Below are 21,598 nucleotides of genomic sequence, written 5' to 3'. Positions count from 1 at the left end.
TACACAGATGACCACTACAGTCCTTAATGGGCCCTACTCTTTCCCTAGTTATCCTCTTACTCTTAGTGTACTTGTAAAATAACTTTGGATTTTCCTTTATTTTACCTGCCAATGTTTCTTCATGCCCCTTTTTGCTCTCCTAATTTCCTTTTTAAGTTTCCCCCTACACTTTCTATACTCCTCTAGGGCTTCTGCCGTTTTGAGCCCTCGGCATCTGCCTTAAGCCTCCCTTTTTCTCTTTATCCAATCCTGTATATCCCTCGACATCCAGGGTTCCCTGGATTTGTTGATCCCACCCTTTGTCTTTACTGGAATATGTTGGCCCTGTACTCTCCCTATTTCCTTCTTGAATGAGTCCCACTGCTGTGACGCAGATTTACCTAAAAGTAGCTGCTCCCAGTCCACTCTGGCCAAATCATATCTGATCTTATTAAAATCAGCCTTCCCCCAATTTAGAACTCTGATTTCTGGCCCATCCTCGTCCTTTTCCATAACAACCTTGAATCAAACGGAGTTATGATCACTATCTGCAAAATGCTCCCCCACTGATACCTCTATCATTTGCCCAGCTTCATTCCCTAAAATTAAGTCCAGGACCACCCCCTCTCTTGTAGGGCCTTCTACGTACTGGCTTAAAAAGCTCTCCTGGATGCATTTTAAGAATTCTGCTCGCTCTAAACCTATCACACTATGACTAACCCAGTTAATGTTGGGGAAGTTGAAATCCACCACTATTACTACCCTATTATTTATCTGAAATTCGCCTACATATCTGCTCTTCTATTTCTCTCTGACTGTTTGGGGGCCTATAGTACACTCCCAGCAATGTAATTGCTTCTTTTTAGTTCTACCCATATGCCTTCATTTGAGGAGCCTTCTAGGATGTCATCCCTCCTTACTGCTGTAATTGATTCCTTGATCAATATTGTGATACCCTCTCCTCTATTACCTCCTTCCCTGAAGACCTATATCCTGGAATATTGAGCTGCCAATCCTGCCCCTCTCTCAACCATGTCTCTGTGACAGCAATGACATCATACTTCCATGTGTTAATTTATGCCCTCAACTCATCTGCCTTATTCGTCAGACTCCTTGTATTAAAATAAATACCATCCAACCTTGCCAAACTCCCTTACGCCTTAACTGGCCTATAATTTTTATGCCTTCTAGACTCACTTGCTCTCTCCTCTAATTTTGGCTGTGCATCTCCCCCTGCTGAACCTCCTCTCAGGATTCCAACCCCCTGCCAAGTTAATTTAAACTCTCCCCAACAGCACTAGCAAACCTCCCCGCAAGGATGTTGGTCCCATTCCGGTTCAAGTGCAACCCGTCTGCCTTGTACAGGTCCCACCGCCCCCAGAAATGGACCCAATGTCCCAGAAATCTAAAGCCCTCCCTCCTGCACCATCTCTTCAGCCACGCGTTCATCTGGACTAACCTCCTATTTCTATACTCACAAGTGCATGGCACCGGAAGTAATCCAGAGATTACTACCTTTGAGGTCTGTTTTTTAATCTGCTCCCTCGCTCCCTAAATTCTGCTTGCAGGACCTCATCCCTCTTTCTATCTATGTCGTTGGTACCAATGTGTACCATGATCTTTGTCTGTTTGCCCTCCCCCTTTAGAATGCCCTGCAGCCGTTCAGTGTCATCCTTGACCCTGGCACCAGGGAGGCAACATACCATCCTGGAGTCCCGAATCTACGGCCGCAGAAATGCCTGTCTGTTCCCCTTACTATCGAGTCTCCTGCCACTATTGCTCTTCCGCTCTTTTTCCTTCCCCCCCTGTGCAGCTGAGCCACTCGCAGTGCCATGAGCGTGGCTGCACTCCCCAGAGGAAGCGTCACTCTCATCGTTTTCCAACACAGAGAAACGGTTCTCGAGCGAGATGCACCCTGGGGATTTCTTGACTACCTGCCTGACACCTTCTGACTGATGGTCACCCATTCCCTCTCAGTCTGTACTTTTGTAAGCTGTGGGGTGACCATGTCTAAAAACGTGCTATCCACGAAACTCTCAGCCTCACGGATGCACCTCAGTGTCTCCAGCTGCCGCTCAAGCTCCGAAACTCGGAGCTCAAGTAGCTGCAGCTGGTGGCACTTCCTGCACACGTGGTCGGTCAGAGCGCAAGGAGTATCTAGGACTTCCCACATGTTGCAGGCGGTACATCACATGGGACTGAGCTGTCCTGCCATGCCTCTAGTCGAAAAAAAACCCCTCACTTTAAGTTAAATACAGTAAAAAAAATTTAATTATTTATGTACTTTAAATATAAACTAGAACTCTTATCTTTCCTTAGCTTAATCTATTTTAAACTGGAGAAAAACTGGAGAACAAACTGGAGAAAAACACTTGCCCACTACTCACCAATCAGCTCTCACCTTTGTACTGATGTCACTTTTTGAAGCTTCCCCGCACTCACGCTGGTTCTGATCTCTCCGCCGCTCTCTTGCGCTGTTTTGTGATGTCACTCTTGTAATGGTGCAGATGTGAGGGGGTGAATTTGGGAATGGCGCAGATGTTTGAGGGGTAATTGTGGAATGGTCAGATGTGAGGGGGTAAATTGGGAAGCGGTGCAGAAGTGAGGGGGTAAATTGTGGAATGGTGCTGATGTGAGGGGGTAAATTGGGAAATGGTGCTGATGTGAGGGGGTAAATTGAGGAATGGTACGGATGTGATGGGGGTAAATTGGGGAATGGTGCAGATGTGATGGGGTAAATTGGGGAATGGTGCGGATATGATGGGGGTAAATTGGGGAATGGTGCAGATATGAGGGGGGTAAATTGGGGAATGGTGCAGATAGGGGGTAAATTGGGGAATGGTGCAGATTTGAGGGGGTAAGTTGGGGAATGGTGCAGACGTGAGGGGGGTAAATTTTTCCTCCTTATTTCCAACAGCTGGTTCCACAGCGATCCAGATCCATGAACCCAGAATGCAACTCTCCTCATGATAACTTCCTGCGGCACATGTCCGATCCAGATGAATTCGTTCCACCTGTCCCACCTCCTCCGTACTATCCTCCGGAGTACACGTGCAGCTCAGAGACTGACGCTCAGAGGTAAGCAGACCCTTCATGCTTTGGTCTCAATTGACCAGCTTAACCACAGCCAAGTCCTGAGCTTCTCGGTGTTTGTTTCTCTCACAGTATCACCTATAACGGTTCCATGGACAGCCCAGTCCCCCTGTACCCCACTGACTTCCCACCACCATATGAAGCTGTCATTGGGAACAGCACTGCCAGTCAGGTAGGAGAAGCCGATAGGACAGTCTCTTCTGAATGGAGGACTATTCAGCTGGGTGATGGAGCAGTATTAAGCTGGGTGACGGAGGAGTATTAAGCTGGGTGACGGAGGAGTATTAATCTGGGGGACGAAGGAGTATTAAGATGGGTGACGGAGGAGTATTAAGCTGGGTGACGGAGGAGTATTAAGCTGGGTGACGGAGCAGCGTTAAGCTGGGTGACGGAGCAGCGTTAAGCTGGGTGACGGAGCAGCGTTAAGCTGGGTGACGGAGCAGCGTTAAGCTGGGTGACGGAGGAGTATTAAGCTGGGTGACAGAACAGCATTAAGCTGGGTGACGGAGGAGTATAAAGCTGGGTGACGGAGCAGTGTTAAACTGGGCGACGGAGGAGTATTAATCTGGGGGACGAAGGAGTATTAATCTGGGTGACGGAGGAGTATTAAGCTGGGTGACGGGGAGTATTAAGCTGGGTGACGGAGGAGTATTAAGCCGGGTGATGGAGGAGTATTAAGCCGGGTGATGGAGGAGTATTAAGCCGGGTGACGTAGGAGTATTAAGCTGGGTGACGTAGGAGTATTAAGCTGGGTGACGGAGGAGCATTAAGCTGGGTGACGGAGGAATATTAAGCTGGGTGACGGAGGAGTATTAAGCTGGGTGACGGAGGAGTATTATGCTGGGTGACGGAGGAGTATTAAGCTGGGTGACGGAGGAGTCTTCAGCTAGGTGACGGAGGAGTCTTCAGCTGGGTGATGGAGGAGTATTAAACTGGATGACGGAGCAGCATTAAGCTGGGTGACGGAGGAGTATTAAGCTGGGTGACAGAGCAGCATTAAGCTGGGTGACGGAGGAGTATTAAGCTGGGTGACAGAGCAGCATTAAGCTGGGTGACGGAGGAGTATTAAGCTGGGTGACAGAGCAGCATTAAGCTGAGTGACGGAGCAGTATTAAGCTGGGTGACGGGGCAGCATTAAGCTGGGTGACGGGGCAGCATTAAGCTGGGTGACGGAGCAGTATTAAGCTGGGTGACGGAGCAGCATTAAGCTGGGTGACGGAGGAGTATTAAGCTGGGTGACAGAGCAGCATTAAGCTGGGTGACGGAGGAGTATAAAGCTGGGTGATGGAGCAGCGCTAAACTGGTTGACGGAGCAGCGTTAAGCTGGGTGACGGAGGAGTATTAAGCTGGGTGACGGAGGAGTATTAAACTGGGTGACGGAGGAGTATTAAGCTGGGTGACGGAGGAGTATTAAGCTGGGTGACGGAGGAATATTAAGCTGGGTGACGGAGGAATATTAAACTGGGTGACGGAGGAGTATTAAACTGGGTGACGGAGGAGTATTAAACTGGGTGACGGAGGAGTATTAAGCTGGGTGACGGAGGAGTCTTCAGCTGGGTGACGGAGGAGCATTAAACTGGGTGACGGAGGAGTATTAAGCTGGGTGACGGAGAAGTATTAAGCTGGGTGACAGAGGAGTATTATGCTGTGTGACGGAGGAGTATTAAGCTGGGTGACGGAGGAGTATTAAGCTGGGTGACGGAGGAGTATAAAGCTGGGTGACGGAGCAGTATTAAGCTGGGTGACGGAGGAGTATAAAGCTGGGTGACGGAGCAGCGTTAAGCTGGTTGACGGAGCAGCGTTAAGCTGGGTGACGGAGCAGCGTTAAGCTGGGTGACGAAGCAGCGTTAAGCTGGGTGACGGAGGAGTATTAAACTGGGTGACGGAGGAGTATTAAACCAGGTGACGGAGGAGTATTAAGCCGGGTGACGGAGGAGTATTAAGCTGGGTGACGGAGGAGTATTAAGCTGGGTGACGGAGGAGTCTTCAGCTGGGTGACGGAGGAGTCTTCAGCTGGGTGACGGAGGAGCATTAAACTGGGTGACGGAGGAGCATTAAGCTGGGTGACAGAGGAGTATTAAACTGGGTGATGGAGGAATATTAAACTGGGTGACGGAGGAGTATTAAGCTGGGTGACAGAGGAGTATTAAGCTGGGTGACGGAGGAGTATTAAGCTGCGTGACAGAGGAGTATTATGCTGGGTGACGGAGGAGTATTAAGCTGGGTGACGGAGGAGTATTAAACTGGGTGACGGAGGAGTATTAAGCTGGGTGACAGAGGAGTATTAAGCTGGGTGACGGAGGAGTATTAAGCTGCGTGACAGAGGAGTATTATGCTGGGTGACGGAGGAGTATTAAGCTGGGTGACGGAGGAGTATTAAGCTGGATGACGGAGCAGCATTAAGCTGGGTGACGGAGGAGTATTAAGCTGGGTGACAGAGCAGCATTAAGCTGGGTGACGGAGCAGCATTAAGCTGGGTGACGGAGGAGTATTAAGCTGGGTGACAGAGCAGCATTAAGCTGAGTGACGGAGCAGTATTAAGCTGGGTGACGGGGCAGCATTAAGCTGGGTGACGGAGCAGTATTAAGCTGGGTGACAGAGCAGCATTAAGCTGGGTGACGGAGGAGTATTAAGCTGGGTGACAGAGCAGCATTAAGCTGGGTGACGGAGGAGTATAAAGATGTGTGACGGAGCAGCATTAAGCTGGGTGACGGAGCAGCGTTAAGCTGGGTGACGGAGCAGCGTTAAACTGGGTGACGGAGCAGCGTTAAGCTGGGTGACGGAGGAGTGTTAAGCTGGGTGACGGAGGAGTATTAAACTGGGTGACGGAGGAGTATTAAGCTGGGTGATGGAGGAGTATTATGCTGGGTGATGGAGGAGTATTATGCTGGGTGACGGAGATGTATTAAGCTGGGTGACGGAGGAGTATTAAGCTAGGTGACGGAGGAGTATTAAGCTGGGTGACGGAGGAGTATTAAGCTGGGTGACGGAGGAGTATTAAGCTGGGTGACGGAGATGTATTAAGCTGGGTGACGGAGGAGTATTAAGCTAGGTGACGGAGGAGTATTAAGCTGGGTGATGGAGGAGTATTATGCTGGGTGACGGTGCAGCATTAAGCTGGGTGACGGAGCAACATTAAGTTGGGTGACGGAGCAGCATTAAGTTGGGTGACGGAGCAGCATTAAGCTGGGTGACGGAGCAGCATTAAGCTGGGTGACGGAGCAGCATTAAACTGGGTGACGGAGCAGCATTAAGCTGGGTGACGGAGCAGCATTAAGCTGGGTGACGGAGGAGTATTAAGCCGGGTGACGGAGCAGCATTAAACTGGGTGACGGAGCAGCATTAAGCTGGGTGACGGAGCAGCATTAAGCTGGGTGACGGAGATGTATTAAGCATAGGGTGTACCGGGGCCCTGGGGGGGTTATCTTGGGGCGATGTGAGGAGAATTGGAGACGGAGGAAGATCGGGGCAGCGGGAGTATCGGGGCAACGGAGGAGTATCAGAGCGACGGGGAAGTATCAGGGCAATGGGGGGAGTTTTGGGGTTCAGTCTCTGTTTCTCACTCTCCAAATATTCAGGTGACGGATTTTGATCACCAGCTCACCGAGATCTCCAACTCCAGCTTCTGTGAACAGATCCTGTCGACAGCTTTCAGCGGAGAAGGTAACGGTGGGGGAGAAGACCCCCAAAATACTCCCACCCCCATAAATAACCCCACTCCCAAAAATCCCCTCCATCCCAAAAATCCCTCCAGCCCCAACAATATCCTCCCCACCCCAAAAATATCCCCCACACCCCAAAAAAATCCCCCACCCTCAAAAATATCCGCCACCCCCAAAAATTACCCTACACCCCAAAACTACCCCACACCCCCAAAAAGATCCTGCATCCCAAAAAAACCCTCTGCCCCCAACAAAACCTGTCAACCCCCAAAATATCCCCCACTCCCAAAAATCCCCTCCACTCCAGAGAATCCCCTCCACTCCAGAGAATCCCCTCCACCCCCAAGAATCCCCTCCACCTCCAAAAATATCCCCAGCCCCAAAAAACCCTCCACCATCCCAAAAACCCCTCTCTCACCCAAAAAAACCCTCCACCCGCCCTAAAAACTCCTCCACCCACCCAAAAATCCCTCCACCCCTCTGAATACCTCATCAGCCCCCAAAAATACCTCTCTACCCTCCCGGAAACCCCACCCTAGAAATGATGCCCCACCCCCAAAAGAGCCCGCCACCTCCAGAAATAAATCCCCATCCCCAGAAATAACCCCACCCTCTCTCCTGAAACTACACCCTCTCCCCTACACTAAACCATCTCCCCCTAAACTACACCCCCTCCCCCAAAACTACAGCCTCTCCGGCAAAACCATACCCTCTCCCCCTAAAGTAAACCATCTCCCCCAAAACTACACCCTCTTCCCCCAAAACTACACACTTTCCCCCGTAACTACACCCTCTCCCCTAAACTAAACCAACTCCCCTTAAATTACACCCTCTCCCCCAAAACTATCCCCTCTCCCACAAAACTACACCCTCTCCCCCCAAAACTAGCCCCTGCCCCCCAAAACTAAACCATCTCCCCCAAAACGACATCCTCTCCCCCAAAACGACACCCTCTCCCCCAAAATGACATCCTCTCCCCCAAGACTCACCCCTGTCTCCCAAAACTACACCCTCTCCCCCAAAACTACACCCTCTCCCCCCAAAACTAAACCATCTCCCCCAAAACTACACCCTCTCCCCCAAAATGACATCCTCTCCCCCCCAAGACTTGCCCCTGTCCCCCTAAAACTACACCCTCTCTTCCAAAACTATATCCTCTCCCCCCAGAACTAGCCCCGCTCCCCCTAAAACTAACCCCTCTCCTCCCAAAGCTACACCCTATCCAGGAAAACACTGCACCCTCCAAAACTATCCCATCCCAAGTCCCTCACTCTCCCCCTGTTACTCCCCCTTACTCACTCCCCCACACTCACACCCTGTCTCCCTCCCCTGCTGGCTCCCTCCCTCCCTCCCCTGCTGGCTCCCTCTCCTTCCTTCACTCCCACTCACCCTCCCTTCCTCCCCCTCATCATCCCTCACCCTCTCCCTCCCTCCCTCCCTCTGTCTCTCTCTCCCTGACCCTCTCCTGCCCTCACTCTGTCCCTCCCTCATTCCCCCTCTCTCTCATCACTCCCTGTCATTCCTCACCCCACCCCGACACCTCCCAATATCTCTGTATAACCTCTGCCCCCACCCCCCACTCTCTGGATGTCTCCCATTGGGATTGACTGGATTTTCCTGTGTTTTCCTTTTCCCAGGCTCCATGGACAGTGGCTCCCTGATGATGTCGGAGATTATCGATATCCCAGATGACAGCAGCTGCTCCGAAGACTCCTGCCTGATGGGAGTCCAAGGCTCCGTGGACCACATCCGCAGCAGGAGCGGCATGCAAAGTGGGGCTGAGACCTGTGGCCCCGGCCTGGAGGCTGAGCAGTACCCGGCTAACCTCAGAGCCTGTGTCAGGAGTGGCCGTTCCTTCTCCTGTAGCGCCTCCAACCGATACTGCTCCAAGCAAGCCACTGGAGAGGACATTCTCACTCAGAGCTGCCAGCGCCTGGAAGCAACAACTTCCTGCAGTCAGGCTCAGGCGCAGGAAGATTGGCTGAGCAGACAGAGGAACTGCTCTGACTCCTCTGACACATCGGCCTTCCAGACGCTGCTGGATAATTCACCTCAGGGTTCCCAGCAACAGCGTCCTAGCCGACGTTACAGTGAGAATTCCCGGCCACAGAGCCCACTGAGAAGCCTGGCTGCCTGCCCTCTAACCAGGTCAAATAGTGACCCTGCTCTGTGTGTAACAAGTGACACAGGTGAGTGGAAAGTACCTGCATCGCCCAGGCTTCCTCCAGCTGAATCCCTTGTACTGTTTATTGATGCATTAGGGGTTGGGAAGGAGGGGCAGAGGGGACGAGGGAGGATGGAGGGGAGGAGGGGCCAATGGGACGAGGGGGAGGGGAGGGGTCCGGGGGGGGTGTGGAGGGAAGGATTGGCGGAATGGTCAGAGAGACTGCAGAAACTGGCCCCACTCCGCCATCCAGTGTTCAGGGCCTGTAACTACACTGTTACAGGTGATTGTTTACTTATAAGATTGCCATTGGAAGTGTTTACATGGGTAGTTCCAATGTTAAATGTCAACACAGGAACCTGTACAGCAAGTGGTGACAGGAGGATTTTTTAATAATATGTAGATCTATCAGTGTCCCGTGGGGGTACAGGCACTGTTCCTGTCACTCCCTACTGCCACCCTCCCCGCTGTCAACCCCAGCTCCCATACGCTGCAGGATATTCAACTGGGGAGTGCATCAGAGCCTTGAATAATCCTTAACCTTCCCTTTAAGATACAGGATTGGGGGCCCAAGGGACAGAGAGATGCCAGATTCAGAACGTGTATTGATCAGTGCATTAATGCAACCCATTAAGTGAAGTGCTCATCGGATTAGCACCAAGTATACTCAAGATAGCATTATGAATGTATAAAGCACCATTAACCTATGCAAACCTTCTGAGGTGTTTCACAGACAACATTTAACACCGTGTTTCTCCTTTTCCCGGGTCCCGCACTCTCAGGATGTTGCTCGTTTGATGGACATTTTGAGAGGGAAAATGTTTCCTCAGTAAATTATTTATGATTTAGTTCCAGGTGAAGGTAACAGAACCTCGAAAACCCCGGAGTGTGAAAGGTCCCAGACTTCCACTGACACAGGTAAGGAGAGAATCCTGATCTCATCCAGCGCAGGCCGCAGCCTGGGACCTCCTCAGGAACTAACTCCCAGGACATGACCCAGGTCCAGGCCTCCCGCTGTCACTCATCCCTCAGCTGGAGTAGCGGGGGCCTGGCTTCCTGAGGGTTTGGGGATGGTTGTGTGCCAGATGACTGGGTTGTCCTGGCTGTGGTGTGACGAGGCCTCCCTAATCAGTGTGCTTTGATCCACAGCCCCCTGCTCTGAGGCCTGCCTGTTGCCCAGTTCTCGGCACGGCACGCCCGAGCTTCTCCGCCGGATGCCACTCGGCAAACTCAGGCCTGCGATGAAAGGCAAAGCCCTTCAGACGCTGTCAAAGGAAGGCACCCGCTCGCTCGGCGATCTGAAGATGTGCCGGGGCACCAGAGTACTTGTAGCGCGATTCCTGCAGCGGTCGAAACGTAACCTCACTGTGGAACCAACGCACTCGCTGGCTGGAGCCGCCGGAAACAAACGGAGGACAGACAGAGGCAGTGGGGGAAGCAGCTTTGAGCAGGTGAGGGTCTCAATGCTTCTTATAGCTCAGACTGATCACTGCACTGAGTAACATACCCGCCCCCCCGACCCCAACCCCAGGCCATGACCCTGCTGACCCCAACCCCGGGCCATGACCCTGCCGACCCCGACCCCAGGCCATGACCCTGCTGACCCTGACCCCAGGCCATGACCCTCCCGACCCCGACCCCAGGCCTTGACCCCGCCGGCCCCGATCCCAAGCCATGACCCTAAGGACCCTGACCCCAGGCTATGACCCTGCCAACCCCAACCCTGACCCTAGGCCATGATACCTCCGGCACCCGCCCTGACCCCGGGCTATGACCCTTCCAGCCCCAACCACGATTCCAGGCCATGACCTCACTGATCCCAATGCAGACTGTGCCAATTCGAAACCAGCTTTGGGTTTGGTCTGATCCTGGGCCCTGACCTCCAACACCGGGCCCCAAGCCCTGACCCCAGGCCATCTACCTGCCGACCCCATTCCCTGACCCCACCAATCCCGCCACAAACCAGGCCAATTCCAAACCAGCTTTGGATGATATGGAGGAAACGCTACTCTGTATCTAACCCCGTGCTGTACCTGTCCTGGGAGTGTTTGATGGAGACAGTGTAGAGGGAGCTTTACTCTGTATCTAACCCCATGCTGTACCTGTCCTGGGAGGGTTTGATGGGGACAGTGTAGAGGGAGCTTTACTCTGTATCTAACCCCGTGCTGTACCTGTCCTGGGAGTGTTTGATGGGGACAGTGTAGAGGGAGCTTTACTCTGTATCTAACCCCGGGCTGTACCTGTCCTGGGAGTGTTTGATGGGGACGGTGTAGAGGGAGCTTTACTCTGTATCTAACCCCGTGCTGTACCGGTCCTGGGAGTGTTTGATGGGGACAGTGTAGAGGGAGCTTTACTCTGTATCTAACACCGTGCTGTACCTGTCCTGGGAGTGTTTGATGGGGACGGTGTAGAGGGAGCTTTACTCTGTATCTAACCCCGTGCTGTACCTGTCGTGGGAGATTTGATGGGGACGGTGTAGAGGGAGCTTTACTCTGTATCTAACCCCGTGCTGTACCTGTCCTGGGAGTGTTTGATGGAGACAGTGTAGAGGGAGCTTTACTCTGTATCTAACCCCGTGCTGTACCTGTCCTGGGAGTATTTGATGGGGACGGTGTAGAGGGAGCTTTACTCTGTATCTAACCCCGTGCTGTACCTGTCCTGGGAGTGTTTGATGGGGACAGTGTAGACGGAGCTTTACTCTGTATCTAACCCCGTGCTGTACCTGTCCTGGGAGTGTTTGATGGGGACAGTGTAGAGGGAGCTTTACTCTGTATCTAACCCGTGCTGTACCTGTCCTGGGAGTGTTTGATGGGAACGGTGTAGAGGGAGCTTTACTCTGTATCTAACCCCGTGCTGTACCTGTCCTGGGAATGTTTGATGGGGAAAGTGTAGAGGGAGCTTTACTCTGTATATAACCCCGTGCTGTACCTGCCCTGGGAGTGTTTGATGGGGACAGTGTAGACGGAGCTTTACTCTGTATCTAACCCCGTGCTGTACCTGTCCTAGGAGTGTTTGATGGGGCAGTGTAGAGGGAGTTTTACTCTGTATCTAACCCCGTGCTGTACCTGACCTGGGAGTGTTTGATGGGGACAGTGTAGATGGAGCTTTACTCTGTATCTAACCCCGTGCTGTACCTGTCCTGGGAGTGTTTAATGGGGACAGTGTAGAGGGGGCTTTACTCTGTATCTAACCCCGTGCTGTATCTGTCCTGGGAGTGTTTGATAGGGACAGTTTAGAGGGAGCTTTACTCTGTATCTAACCCCGTGCTGTACCTGTCCTGGGAGTGTTTGATGGGGACAGTGCGGAGGGAGCTTTACTCTGTATCTAGCCCCGTGCTGTACCTGTCCTGGGAGTGTTTGATGGGGACAGTGCGGAGGGAGCTTTACTCTGTATCTAGCCCCGTGCTGTATCTGTCCTGGGAGTGTTTGATGGGGACAGTGTAGAGGGAGCTTTACTCTGTATCTAACCCCGTGCTGTACCTGTCCTGGGAGTGTTTGATGGGGACAGTGTAGAGGGAGCTTTACTCTGTATCTAACCCCGTGCTGTACCTGTCCTGGGAGTGTTTGATGGGGACAGTGCGGAGGGAGCTTTACTCTGTATCTAGCCCCGTGCTGTACCTGTCCTGGGAGTGTTTGATGGGGACAGTGTAGAGGGACCTTTACTCTGTATCTAACCCCATGCTGTACCTGTCCTGGGAGTGTTTGATGGGAACGGTGTAGAGGGAGCTTTACTCTGTATCTAGCCCCGTGCTGTACCTGTCCTGGGAGTGTTTGATGGGGACAGTGTAGACGGAGCTTTACTCTGTATCTAACCCTGTGCTGTCCCTGTCCTGGGAGTGTTTGATGGGGACAGTGCGGAGGGAGCTTTACTCTGTATCTAGCCCCGTGCTGTACCTGTCCTGGGAGTGTTTGATGGGGACAGTGTAGAGGGAGCTTTACTCTGTATCTAACCCCGTGCTGTACCTGTCCTGGGAGTGTTTGATGGGAACGGTGTAGAGGGAGTTTTACTCTGTATCTAACCCCGTGCTGTACCTGTCCTGGGAGTCTTTGATGGGGACAGTGTAGATGGAGCTTTACTCTGTATTTAACCCTGTGCTGTCCCTGTCCTGGGAGTGTTTGATGGGGACAGTGTGGAGGGAGCTTTACTTTGTATCTAACCCCGTGCTGTACCTGTCCTGGGAGTGTTTGATGGGGACAGTGTAGAGGGAGCTTTACTCTGTATCTAACCCCGTGCTGTACCTGCCCTGGGAGCGTTTGGTGGGGACAGTGTAGACAGAATGAGGTTGTGAAAGTGGTGATAGAAATATTTGTTCTTTCCTGTTCTGTCCTTACTCCCATTCTTCTTTTGCAGGTGGCCCGGTCCCAGTTACAGAGCAGTGTGAGGCAGCGGGTCAGGCGAGAGGAGGGAATTCACCTACGGAGCTGTGGCGATCTGAGCTCCTCCACCTTCAGTCTGCGCAGACTCTTCTCCACTAACCGTCTGGAGAGCAGTCGGCCACACAGCCTGATCGGCGTCTACAGAGAGACTGTTCTCTAAGCAAATAAACCTTCGACAGTCCCTCTCCCAGCGCACTGTGCGTTCGGAGTCTACAGACAGGCTGTATTCTAAATGTCCTCTGGACACTAACTCCCCATCATAGCTCCTCCCTGTGTACACTAACTCCCCGTCACAGCCCCTCCCTGTGTACACTAACTCCCCATCACAGCCCCTCCCTGTGTACACTAACTCCCCATCACAGCTCCTCCCTGTGTACACTAACTCCCCATCACAGCACCTCCCTGTGTAAACTAACTCCCCATCACAGCCCCTCCCTGTGTACACTAACTCCCCATCACAGCACCTCACTGTGTAAACTAACTCCCCATCACAGCCCCTCCCTGTGTACACTAACTCCCAACACAGCACCTCCCTGTGTACACTAACTCCCCATCACAGCACCTCCCTGTGTAAACTAACTCCCCATCACAGCTCCTCCCTGTGTACACTAATCCCCATCACAGCTCCTCCCTGTGTACACTAATCCCCATCACAGCCCCTCCCTGTGTACACTAATCCCCATCACAGCTCCTCCCTGTGTACACTAATCCCCATCACAGCCCCTCCCTCTGTACACTAACTCCCCATCACAGCTCCTCCCTGTGTACACTAATCCCCATCACAGCCCCTCCCTGTGTACACTAATCCCCATCACAGCCCCTCCCTGTGTACACTAACTCCCCATCACAGCTCCTCCCTGTGTACACTAACTCCCCATCACAGCCCCTCCCTGTGTACACTAACTCCCCATCACAGCCCCTCCCTGTGTACACTAATCCCCATCACAGCCCCTCCCTGTGTACACTAACTCCCCGTCACAGCCCCTCCCTGTGTACACTAACTCCCCGTCACAGCCCCTCCCTGTGTACACTAACTCCCCGTCACAGCCCCTCCCTGTGTACACTAACTCCCCGTCACAGCCCCTCCCTGTGTACACTAACTCCCCGTCACAGCCCCTCCGTGTACACTAATCCCCATCACAGCCCCTCCCTGTGTACACTAACTCCCCGTCACAGCCCCTCCCTGTGTACACTAACTCCCCATCATAGCCCCTCCCTGTGTACACTAACTCCCCGTCGCAGCCCCTCCCTGTGTACACTAACTCCCCATCATAGCCCCTCCCTGTGTACACTAACTCCCCGTCACAGCCCCTCCCTATGTACACTGACTCCCCATCACAGCCCCTCCCTGTGTACACTAACTCCCCATCACAGCCCCTCCCATGTACACTAACTCCCCATCACAGCCCCTCCCTGTGTACACTAACTCCCCGTCACAGCCCCTCCCTGTGTACACTAACTCCCCGTCACAGCCCCTCCCTGTGTACACTGACTCCCCATCACAGCCCCTCCCATGTACACTAACTCCCAACACAGCTCCTCATGGTGTACACTAACTCCCCGTCACAGCCTCCACATGTACACTAATTCTCCATGCTAGATCAGTGTTTCTGAGGCATTTTGATCAGGAAGATGGAGCGTGCAGTGCCCAGTCCGGGCTGGGGAACTAATTACAGCCGTTGTATTGGAAGGAACTGAATGCTTCGTGGGCCTGGGGAGTGGTCAGAGGATGGTGGATGGACCATCATAGACCTGTCCTGGTGAGGGACAGCTGCAGCAGGCAGTTTTTGGAACTGGGATTGTGACGGGTTTACTGAACAAGGAGAGAAAGGGAGTCAGTCCAGCTCTCTGACTGTCGAGCCTCACATCTGTCCACTGGGAGGTGTCAATGGACAGAGTATTTGGTGCCTTCAGGAACAGAGTGGAGGGCGAGGCCTGAGAACATGTTCTTTGGGAGAGCTGCCAGTTCATTAAGGGCAGGACAATGGTGTTTGGAACTCTCTGCAAGAGGACCTGATTGTGGGCACTAATACTGCATGATGCTCGTGTGAAATAATTACCTGTAAATAGCCAATTTATAACCAAACTGTGCACAGAACTTTCTACTTGACCAGATGGAGGGGCGTGAGTTGTCTGCAAGGTAGTGCCACATCCTGCTGGCTTGGGGTGGGAGGATTGTTTCTGGGTGACCATAAGATGTAGGAGCAGAAGTAGTCCATTCAGCCCATTGAGTCTGCTCCGCCATTCAATGAGATCATGGCTGATCCGATAATCCTCAACTCCACCTTCCTGCCTTTTCCCCATAACCCCTGATTCCCTTACTGATTAAAAATCTGTCTATCTCAGCCTTGAATATAATTAACAACCCAGCCTCCACAGCCCTCTGCGGTAAAGAATTCTGGTGGTTGGGTGCTGTTGGGGCTCTGGACCACGTGGGCTTGGGCTGGGGTAGGGTGGGTTGGGATCTGGGCCTCTCTGGCTGGCTTAGGGTGGTGGGAGTAGTGGTGTTATAGGCCTCGTAGGCTTTAGGTGATGGGGGCGGGGGCTAGGCTACTAGCTTTGGGTGAGGGGTTGGGGGGAAGCTTTGGGGCAGGATCAGGCATATCAGCTTACCAGCAGCAGCCAAACCTGCTCTTTCTGCGGTGGGGGGATTGGGGCGTGAGGGGTTGTGGTATAGGAATAAACGACTAAATCGATTGGAGAGATGTAGCAGGAAACAAGGGATAAAGAATTAATCCAAAGTACTTGAACCATATACGTAGCTCAAACTCCCAGTGTTCCAGATCAGTGTACACTCTGTACAACTGCAGATTGATTCAGCTCATACTGTACCTGTCCTGGGAGTATTTGATGGGGACAATGTAGAGGGAACTTTACTCTGTATCTAACCCCGTGCTGTACCTGTCCTGGGAGTGTTTGATGGGGACAATGTAGAGGGAGCTTTACTCTGTATCTAACCCCGTGCTGTACCTGTCCTGGGGGTGTTTGATGGGGACAATGTAGAGGGAGCTTTACTCTGTATCTAACCCCGTGCTGTACCTGTCCTGGGAGTGTTTGATGGGGACAGTGTAGAGGGAGCTTTACTCTGTGTCTAACCCCGTGCTGTACCTGTCCTGGGAGTGTTTGATGGGGACAGTGTAGAGGGAGCTTTACTCTGTATCTAACCCCGTGCTGTACCTGTCCTGGGAGTGTTTGATGGGAACGGTGTAGAGGGAGCTTTTCTCTGTATCTAACCCCGTGCTGTACCTGTTCTGGGAGTGTTTGATGGGGACAGTGTAGAGAGAGATTTACTCTGTATCTAACCCTGTGCTGTACCTGCCCTGGGAGTGTTTGATGGGGACAGTGTAGAGGGAGCTTTACTCTGTATCTAACCCCGCGCTGTACCTGTCCTGGGAGTGTTTGATGGGGACAGCGTAGAGGGAGCTTTACTCTGTATCTAAGCCCGTGCTGTACCTGTCCTGGGAGTGTTTGATGGGGACAACATAGAGGGAGCTTTACTCTGTATCTAACTCCGTACTGTACCTGTCCTGGGAGTGTTTGATGGGGACAGTGTGGAGGGAGTTTTACTCTGTATCTAACCCTGTGCTGTACCTGCCCTGGGAGTGTTTGATGGGGACAGTGTAGAGGGAGCTTTACTCTGTATCTAACCCTGCGCTGTACCTGTCCTGGGAGTGTTTGATGGGGACAGCGTAGAGGGAGCTTTACTCTGTATCTAAGCCCGTGCTGTACCTGTCCTGGGAGTGTTTGATGGGGACAATATAGAGGGAGCTTTACTCTGTATCTAACCCCGTGCTGTACCTGTCCTGGGAGTGTTTGATGGGGACAGTGTGGAGGGAGTTTTACTCTGTATCTAACCCTGTGCTGTACCTGTCCTGGGAGTGTTTGATGGAGAGAGTATAGAGGGAGCCTTTTAGTCAAGCATCCAGTGACCCCTGCTGGAAAGTGCAGGTGTGGTTATTCTGTGATGCAGTCTATGGCCGAAGAGTCTGTTCTCGGTTTCTTTGATCTCACTTAAGGGACAAATGGTTTGAGCTGGCTGAAGTTGAAATCCATTGAAGTCGTTTATTTGATTATGAAGGGAGGGGGGAGATTGAGGGTCAGAAAGGAATTGGGACTTTTTGGATCATTAGACCTGATATCATTCCAGTGGAGTTTGCTTGGCTGTGGTGGACGCTTGGTTCCAATCGCTTCCCACCTGCTCGGAAGGTCGGGCTCCTGGTCTGAAGCTGGCAGGTATCAGAGGGAGAGGGAGATGGGGTGACGCAGAATGTTCAAATAATGTTAATAAATAAAAACCTTGATATATCTCTAAATTGTGAGATTTCTGCCTTTGATTGGCTAAGTTGTTTTAAATTTCTCCACATCAACAAAACAGAAAATCATCGGCATGTTCTTCCCTCTTCCTGTGCGTCCATCAGCACCCCACTTCCCCCCAACTCCCAGACTCCTGGCTGGGGTATTACATCATATAGGATTTGTACAGGTGGCAGCTATCGGCCCCTCATCTCTGACCCCCACCACCTTCTGGGTGAGAAAAATCTTTCCTCATCTCTCCTCTAATCTTTCTACCAATCACTTTAAATCTCTGCCCCCAAAGTCACTGCTCTCTCTGCTAAGGTAAATAGGCCTTTCTCATCCACTCTATCCAGGCCCCTCACAATTCTGTACATCTCAATCAAATCTCCCCTCAGCCTCCTCTGTTCCAAGGAGAACAACCTCAGACTATCCAATCTTTCCTCATAGCTGCAAATTTACAGCCCTGGCAACATCCCCTGTACCCTCTCTAACGAAATCACATCCTTTCTGTAATGAGGTGACCAGAACTGCACACAGCACTCAAGTTGTGGCCTAACTAATGTTTTATACAGTTCCTGCATAACTTCCCTGCTCTTATATTCTATGCCTCGGCTAATAAAGGAAAGGATTCTGTATGCCTTCTTCATCACCTTCTCAACCTGTCCTGCTACTTTCAGGGATCTGTGGACATTCACTTCAAGGTCTCTTACATTCTCTACAGATGTCAATATCCTCCCTTTTATTGTGTTGACCCCTTGCTTTGCTTGACCTCCCCACATGCATCACCTCACACTTTTCTGGGTTGAATTCCATTTGCCACTTTCCTGCCCACCTGACCAGTCCATTGAGATCTTCCTGCAGTCTACAGCTAGTCTCCTCACTAACAACCGCGTGGCCAATTGCTGTCTTGTCTGCAAACTTCTTGATTATTCCCCCTACATTTACATCCAAATCATTTATACTACAAAAAGCAGGGGACCCAGTACTGAGCCCTGCGGAACCCCACCTGAAACAGCCTTCCAGTCATAAAAACATCCATCAACAATTACCCTTTGTTTCCTGCCATTGAGTCAATTTTGTATCCAGCTTGTTACATTCCCCAGATCCCATGGGCTTTTATTTTTTTTTTTAACCAGTCTGCCAAGTGGGACCTTGTCAAAAGCCTTGCTAAAAACCATGTAGACCACGTCAACTACACTACCCTCATCAACCTTCCTTGTTACTTCCTCAGAAAATTCAATCAAATTTGTCAGACCCGACCTTCCTCTAAAAAAATTCATGCCGATTGTCCTTGATTACTCCGTGCCTTCCTAAGTAACAGTTTATCCTGTCCCTCAGAATTGATTCCAATAATTTGCCCCCCACCGAGGGCAGACTGACTAGCCTGTATTCCTCGCTCCTTTTTTTAAACAAAGGTACAACATTGGCAGACCTCCAATCCTCCGGCACCTCACCTGTATCCAATGAGGATTGGAAAATAATGGTCAGACCCTCTGCAATTTAGGTGTCAGCTGTGGCTCGGTTCATAGCACCCTCGCCTTTGAATCAGAGGGTTGTGGGTTCATGTCCCACTCCTGGAAACCAAGAACTGTGATTGTACTCAAAAGAGTTGCAATCTGTGACTGTTGGTAACTCGAAAGAGTTTCCTCCTTGGCTTCCTCTCACAGCCTGGACTACATTTCATCTGGCCCTGGTGATTTATCCACTTTCAAGGATGCTAATCCCCTTAATACTTCCTCTCTCCCTATGTTTATCGCATCCAATACTCCACACTCCTTAACTACAATGTCTGCATCATCGCCCTCTTTTGTAAAGACAGATGCAAAGTATTCATTAAGAACCATACCCACATCCTCCACCTCTACACACAGGTTAGCTTATTGGTCTTTTATAGGCCCTACTCTTCCCTTAGTTATCCTCTTACTGTATTGATAAAACATCTTTGGGTTCACCTTGACCCTGCTTGCCACTATTCTTTCATGACCTCTCTTTGCTTCCCTGATTTCCTTTTTGATTTCACCCCTCTCCTTTCTATATTCCTCTCAGCTTTCTGAGTTCTTGGTGTCTGACATTAGCTTTCCTTTTCCACCTTTTCTTACTCTGTAAGCTCCATGACATCCAGGGGGCTCTAGATTTGACCGTCCCACCCTTTTTCTTTGTGGAAATAGTGTTGACTCTGAACCCCTTTGAATCTCCCCTTTGAATGCCTCCCACAGCTCTGACACTGATTTACCTTCAAGTCGCTGTTTCCAGTCCTAAATCTCTCCTCAGCTTAGTAAAATTGGCCTTACCCCAATTTGGAAATTGAACTCCTGTTTTATGTGTCCTTTTCCATAATTAAGTTAAAAGTAACTGAATTATGATCACTGCCACCAACGTGCTCTCCCACTGTCACTCCTTCCTCCTGCCCAGCTTCATTTCCTAAAACAAAGTCCAGAACTGCACCCTCTCTTGTTGGGTTTGCCACATTAGGGACAAAAAAGTTCTCCTGAATGCACCTTAAGAATTCAGTTCCCTCCATTCCTTTCACACTAAAACTATCCCAGTTAATATTGGGGTAGTTAAAATCCCCTACTATTACTGCCCTACTGTTTTTGCACTTCAGAGATTTGCCTAAGTATTTGCCCTCCTATCTCCCTCTGACTGTTTCGGGGTCTATAGTACACTTCCAATAGTGTGACTGCACTTTTGTTCCTAAGCTCAATCCATCTGGCCTCAGTTAATGATTCTTCCAACATATCATCCCTCCTCACTGTAGTTGCTTCTCGAGCCAAAATTTCCACCCCTCCTTTCTTTGTATCCCCCGATTTCGTCAAACCTGGTTAAAAACATTTTTCCTCACGTTGCCATTTTCCTTGCACTCCGTGCAATCCCTTCATGATTTTTAAAGATCGCTATCAAATGTCCTCTCAAGGCTACCATGCTTCAAGGAGGACAATCCCAACACTTTTAGTCTATCCCTGTGACTCTAATCCTTCATCCCTTGGAGTAAATCTCTCTCCAGAACTGGAACCGATCATTTCTTTGGGTGCTGACGCTGGGCTGCAACATGTTCCCTGGATGTTGAACTTTGGATGGGACACATTCCTTGGATGATGACCATTAAATGGGAGGTGTCTCCTGGGCAATGGCGTTTGGATGGGAGGTGTTTCCTGGGCAATGGCGTTTGGATGGGAGGGGTTTCCTGGGCAATGGCGTTTGGATGGGAGGCGTTTCCTGGACAGTGGCGTTCGCTGGACAGTGGCGTTTGGATGGGAGGCGTTTCCTGGGCAGTGGCGTTTGCTGGACAGTGGCGTTTGGATGGGAGGCGTTTCCTGGACAGTGGCATTTGAATATTTAAAATTAATTCACGAGGTGTGGGCTTCGCTGGCTGGGCATGCATGTATTGCCCATCCCTAGTTGTCTGGGCAACGCGTTTCCTGGACAATGGTGTTCGGATGGGACCTGTTCCCTGGTTGAGGATCACTGGATAGGATTAATTCTCTGGGAAAGTAGTTCTTGGATGGGATACTTACCCTAAGGGACATCCCCCTGCACTGAGCTTTCAGTGAGGTATATTCCCTGGTCATTGATTGCTTGGCTGGCACATGCTCCCCACATTCTAAATCTCGGCTGAGGGACATTTCCAATCCCCAGCCCGGCTTTCTCTTTCACATAAGGAGTTAAACTGAGGCCTTCCCGCCCTCTGAAGGAACAGATTATCTGACCATCCATCACGTTGCTGTTGGTGGCACCTTGCTGTGTGCAAATTGTCTGTCATGTTTCCAACAGTGAATTCATCCAGAAGTGCTTCATTAACCTCAATCCAAACATCCCAACAGAAAGGTGAATTTAATTTCCGTTCCTGTCTCTGCTGGGACTTGAGGGTCCAAAGGGAAAAAGTTTCTGGTCCATATGTCCGGCAACAAGGAGGAAGGCGGAAGTGACGCTTGGCTATCCTGGCGGAAGTGCGGCTGTGATGTTATGAGGCGTCCAGGCAGGAAGACGATGACGAACACGTCAGCGCGCGGCAGATTCGGAAGTGACGT

The 21,598-nt window shown here is 51.2% G+C and overlaps 1 protein-coding gene across 1 annotated transcript in view; it reads left to right on the top strand.

Moving 5' to 3' along the window:
* The window catches only part of fam189b (family with sequence similarity 189 member B), a 38,797-nt gene extending 25,126 nt beyond the window's left edge, over positions 1-13,671 (top strand). The window contains exons 6-12 of the mRNA XM_078534095.1: positions 2,897-3,057; positions 3,145-3,244; positions 6,651-6,735; positions 8,372-8,923; positions 9,748-9,816; positions 10,048-10,349; positions 13,249-13,671. Coding sequence (XP_078390221.1) covers positions 2,897-3,057; positions 3,145-3,244; positions 6,651-6,735; positions 8,372-8,923; positions 9,748-9,816; positions 10,048-10,349; positions 13,249-13,434 — 1,455 coding nt within the window. The 3' untranslated portion in view covers positions 13,435-13,671. The remainder of the gene's footprint in view (positions 1-2,896; positions 3,058-3,144; positions 3,245-6,650; positions 6,736-8,371; positions 8,924-9,747; positions 9,817-10,047; positions 10,350-13,248) is intronic.
* Positions 13,672-21,598: the final 7,927 nt, after the last annotated feature.

The sequence above is a fragment of the Cetorhinus maximus genome, chromosome 36 (assembly GCF_964194155.1).
Source record: "Cetorhinus maximus chromosome 36, sCetMax3.hap1.1, whole genome shotgun sequence".
NCBI classification, from domain to species: domain Eukaryota; kingdom Metazoa; phylum Chordata; class Chondrichthyes; order Lamniformes; family Cetorhinidae; genus Cetorhinus; species Cetorhinus maximus.
Note: the sequence above shows the minus strand (reverse complement) of the source record. Positions and strands in the feature narration are given on the sequence as shown.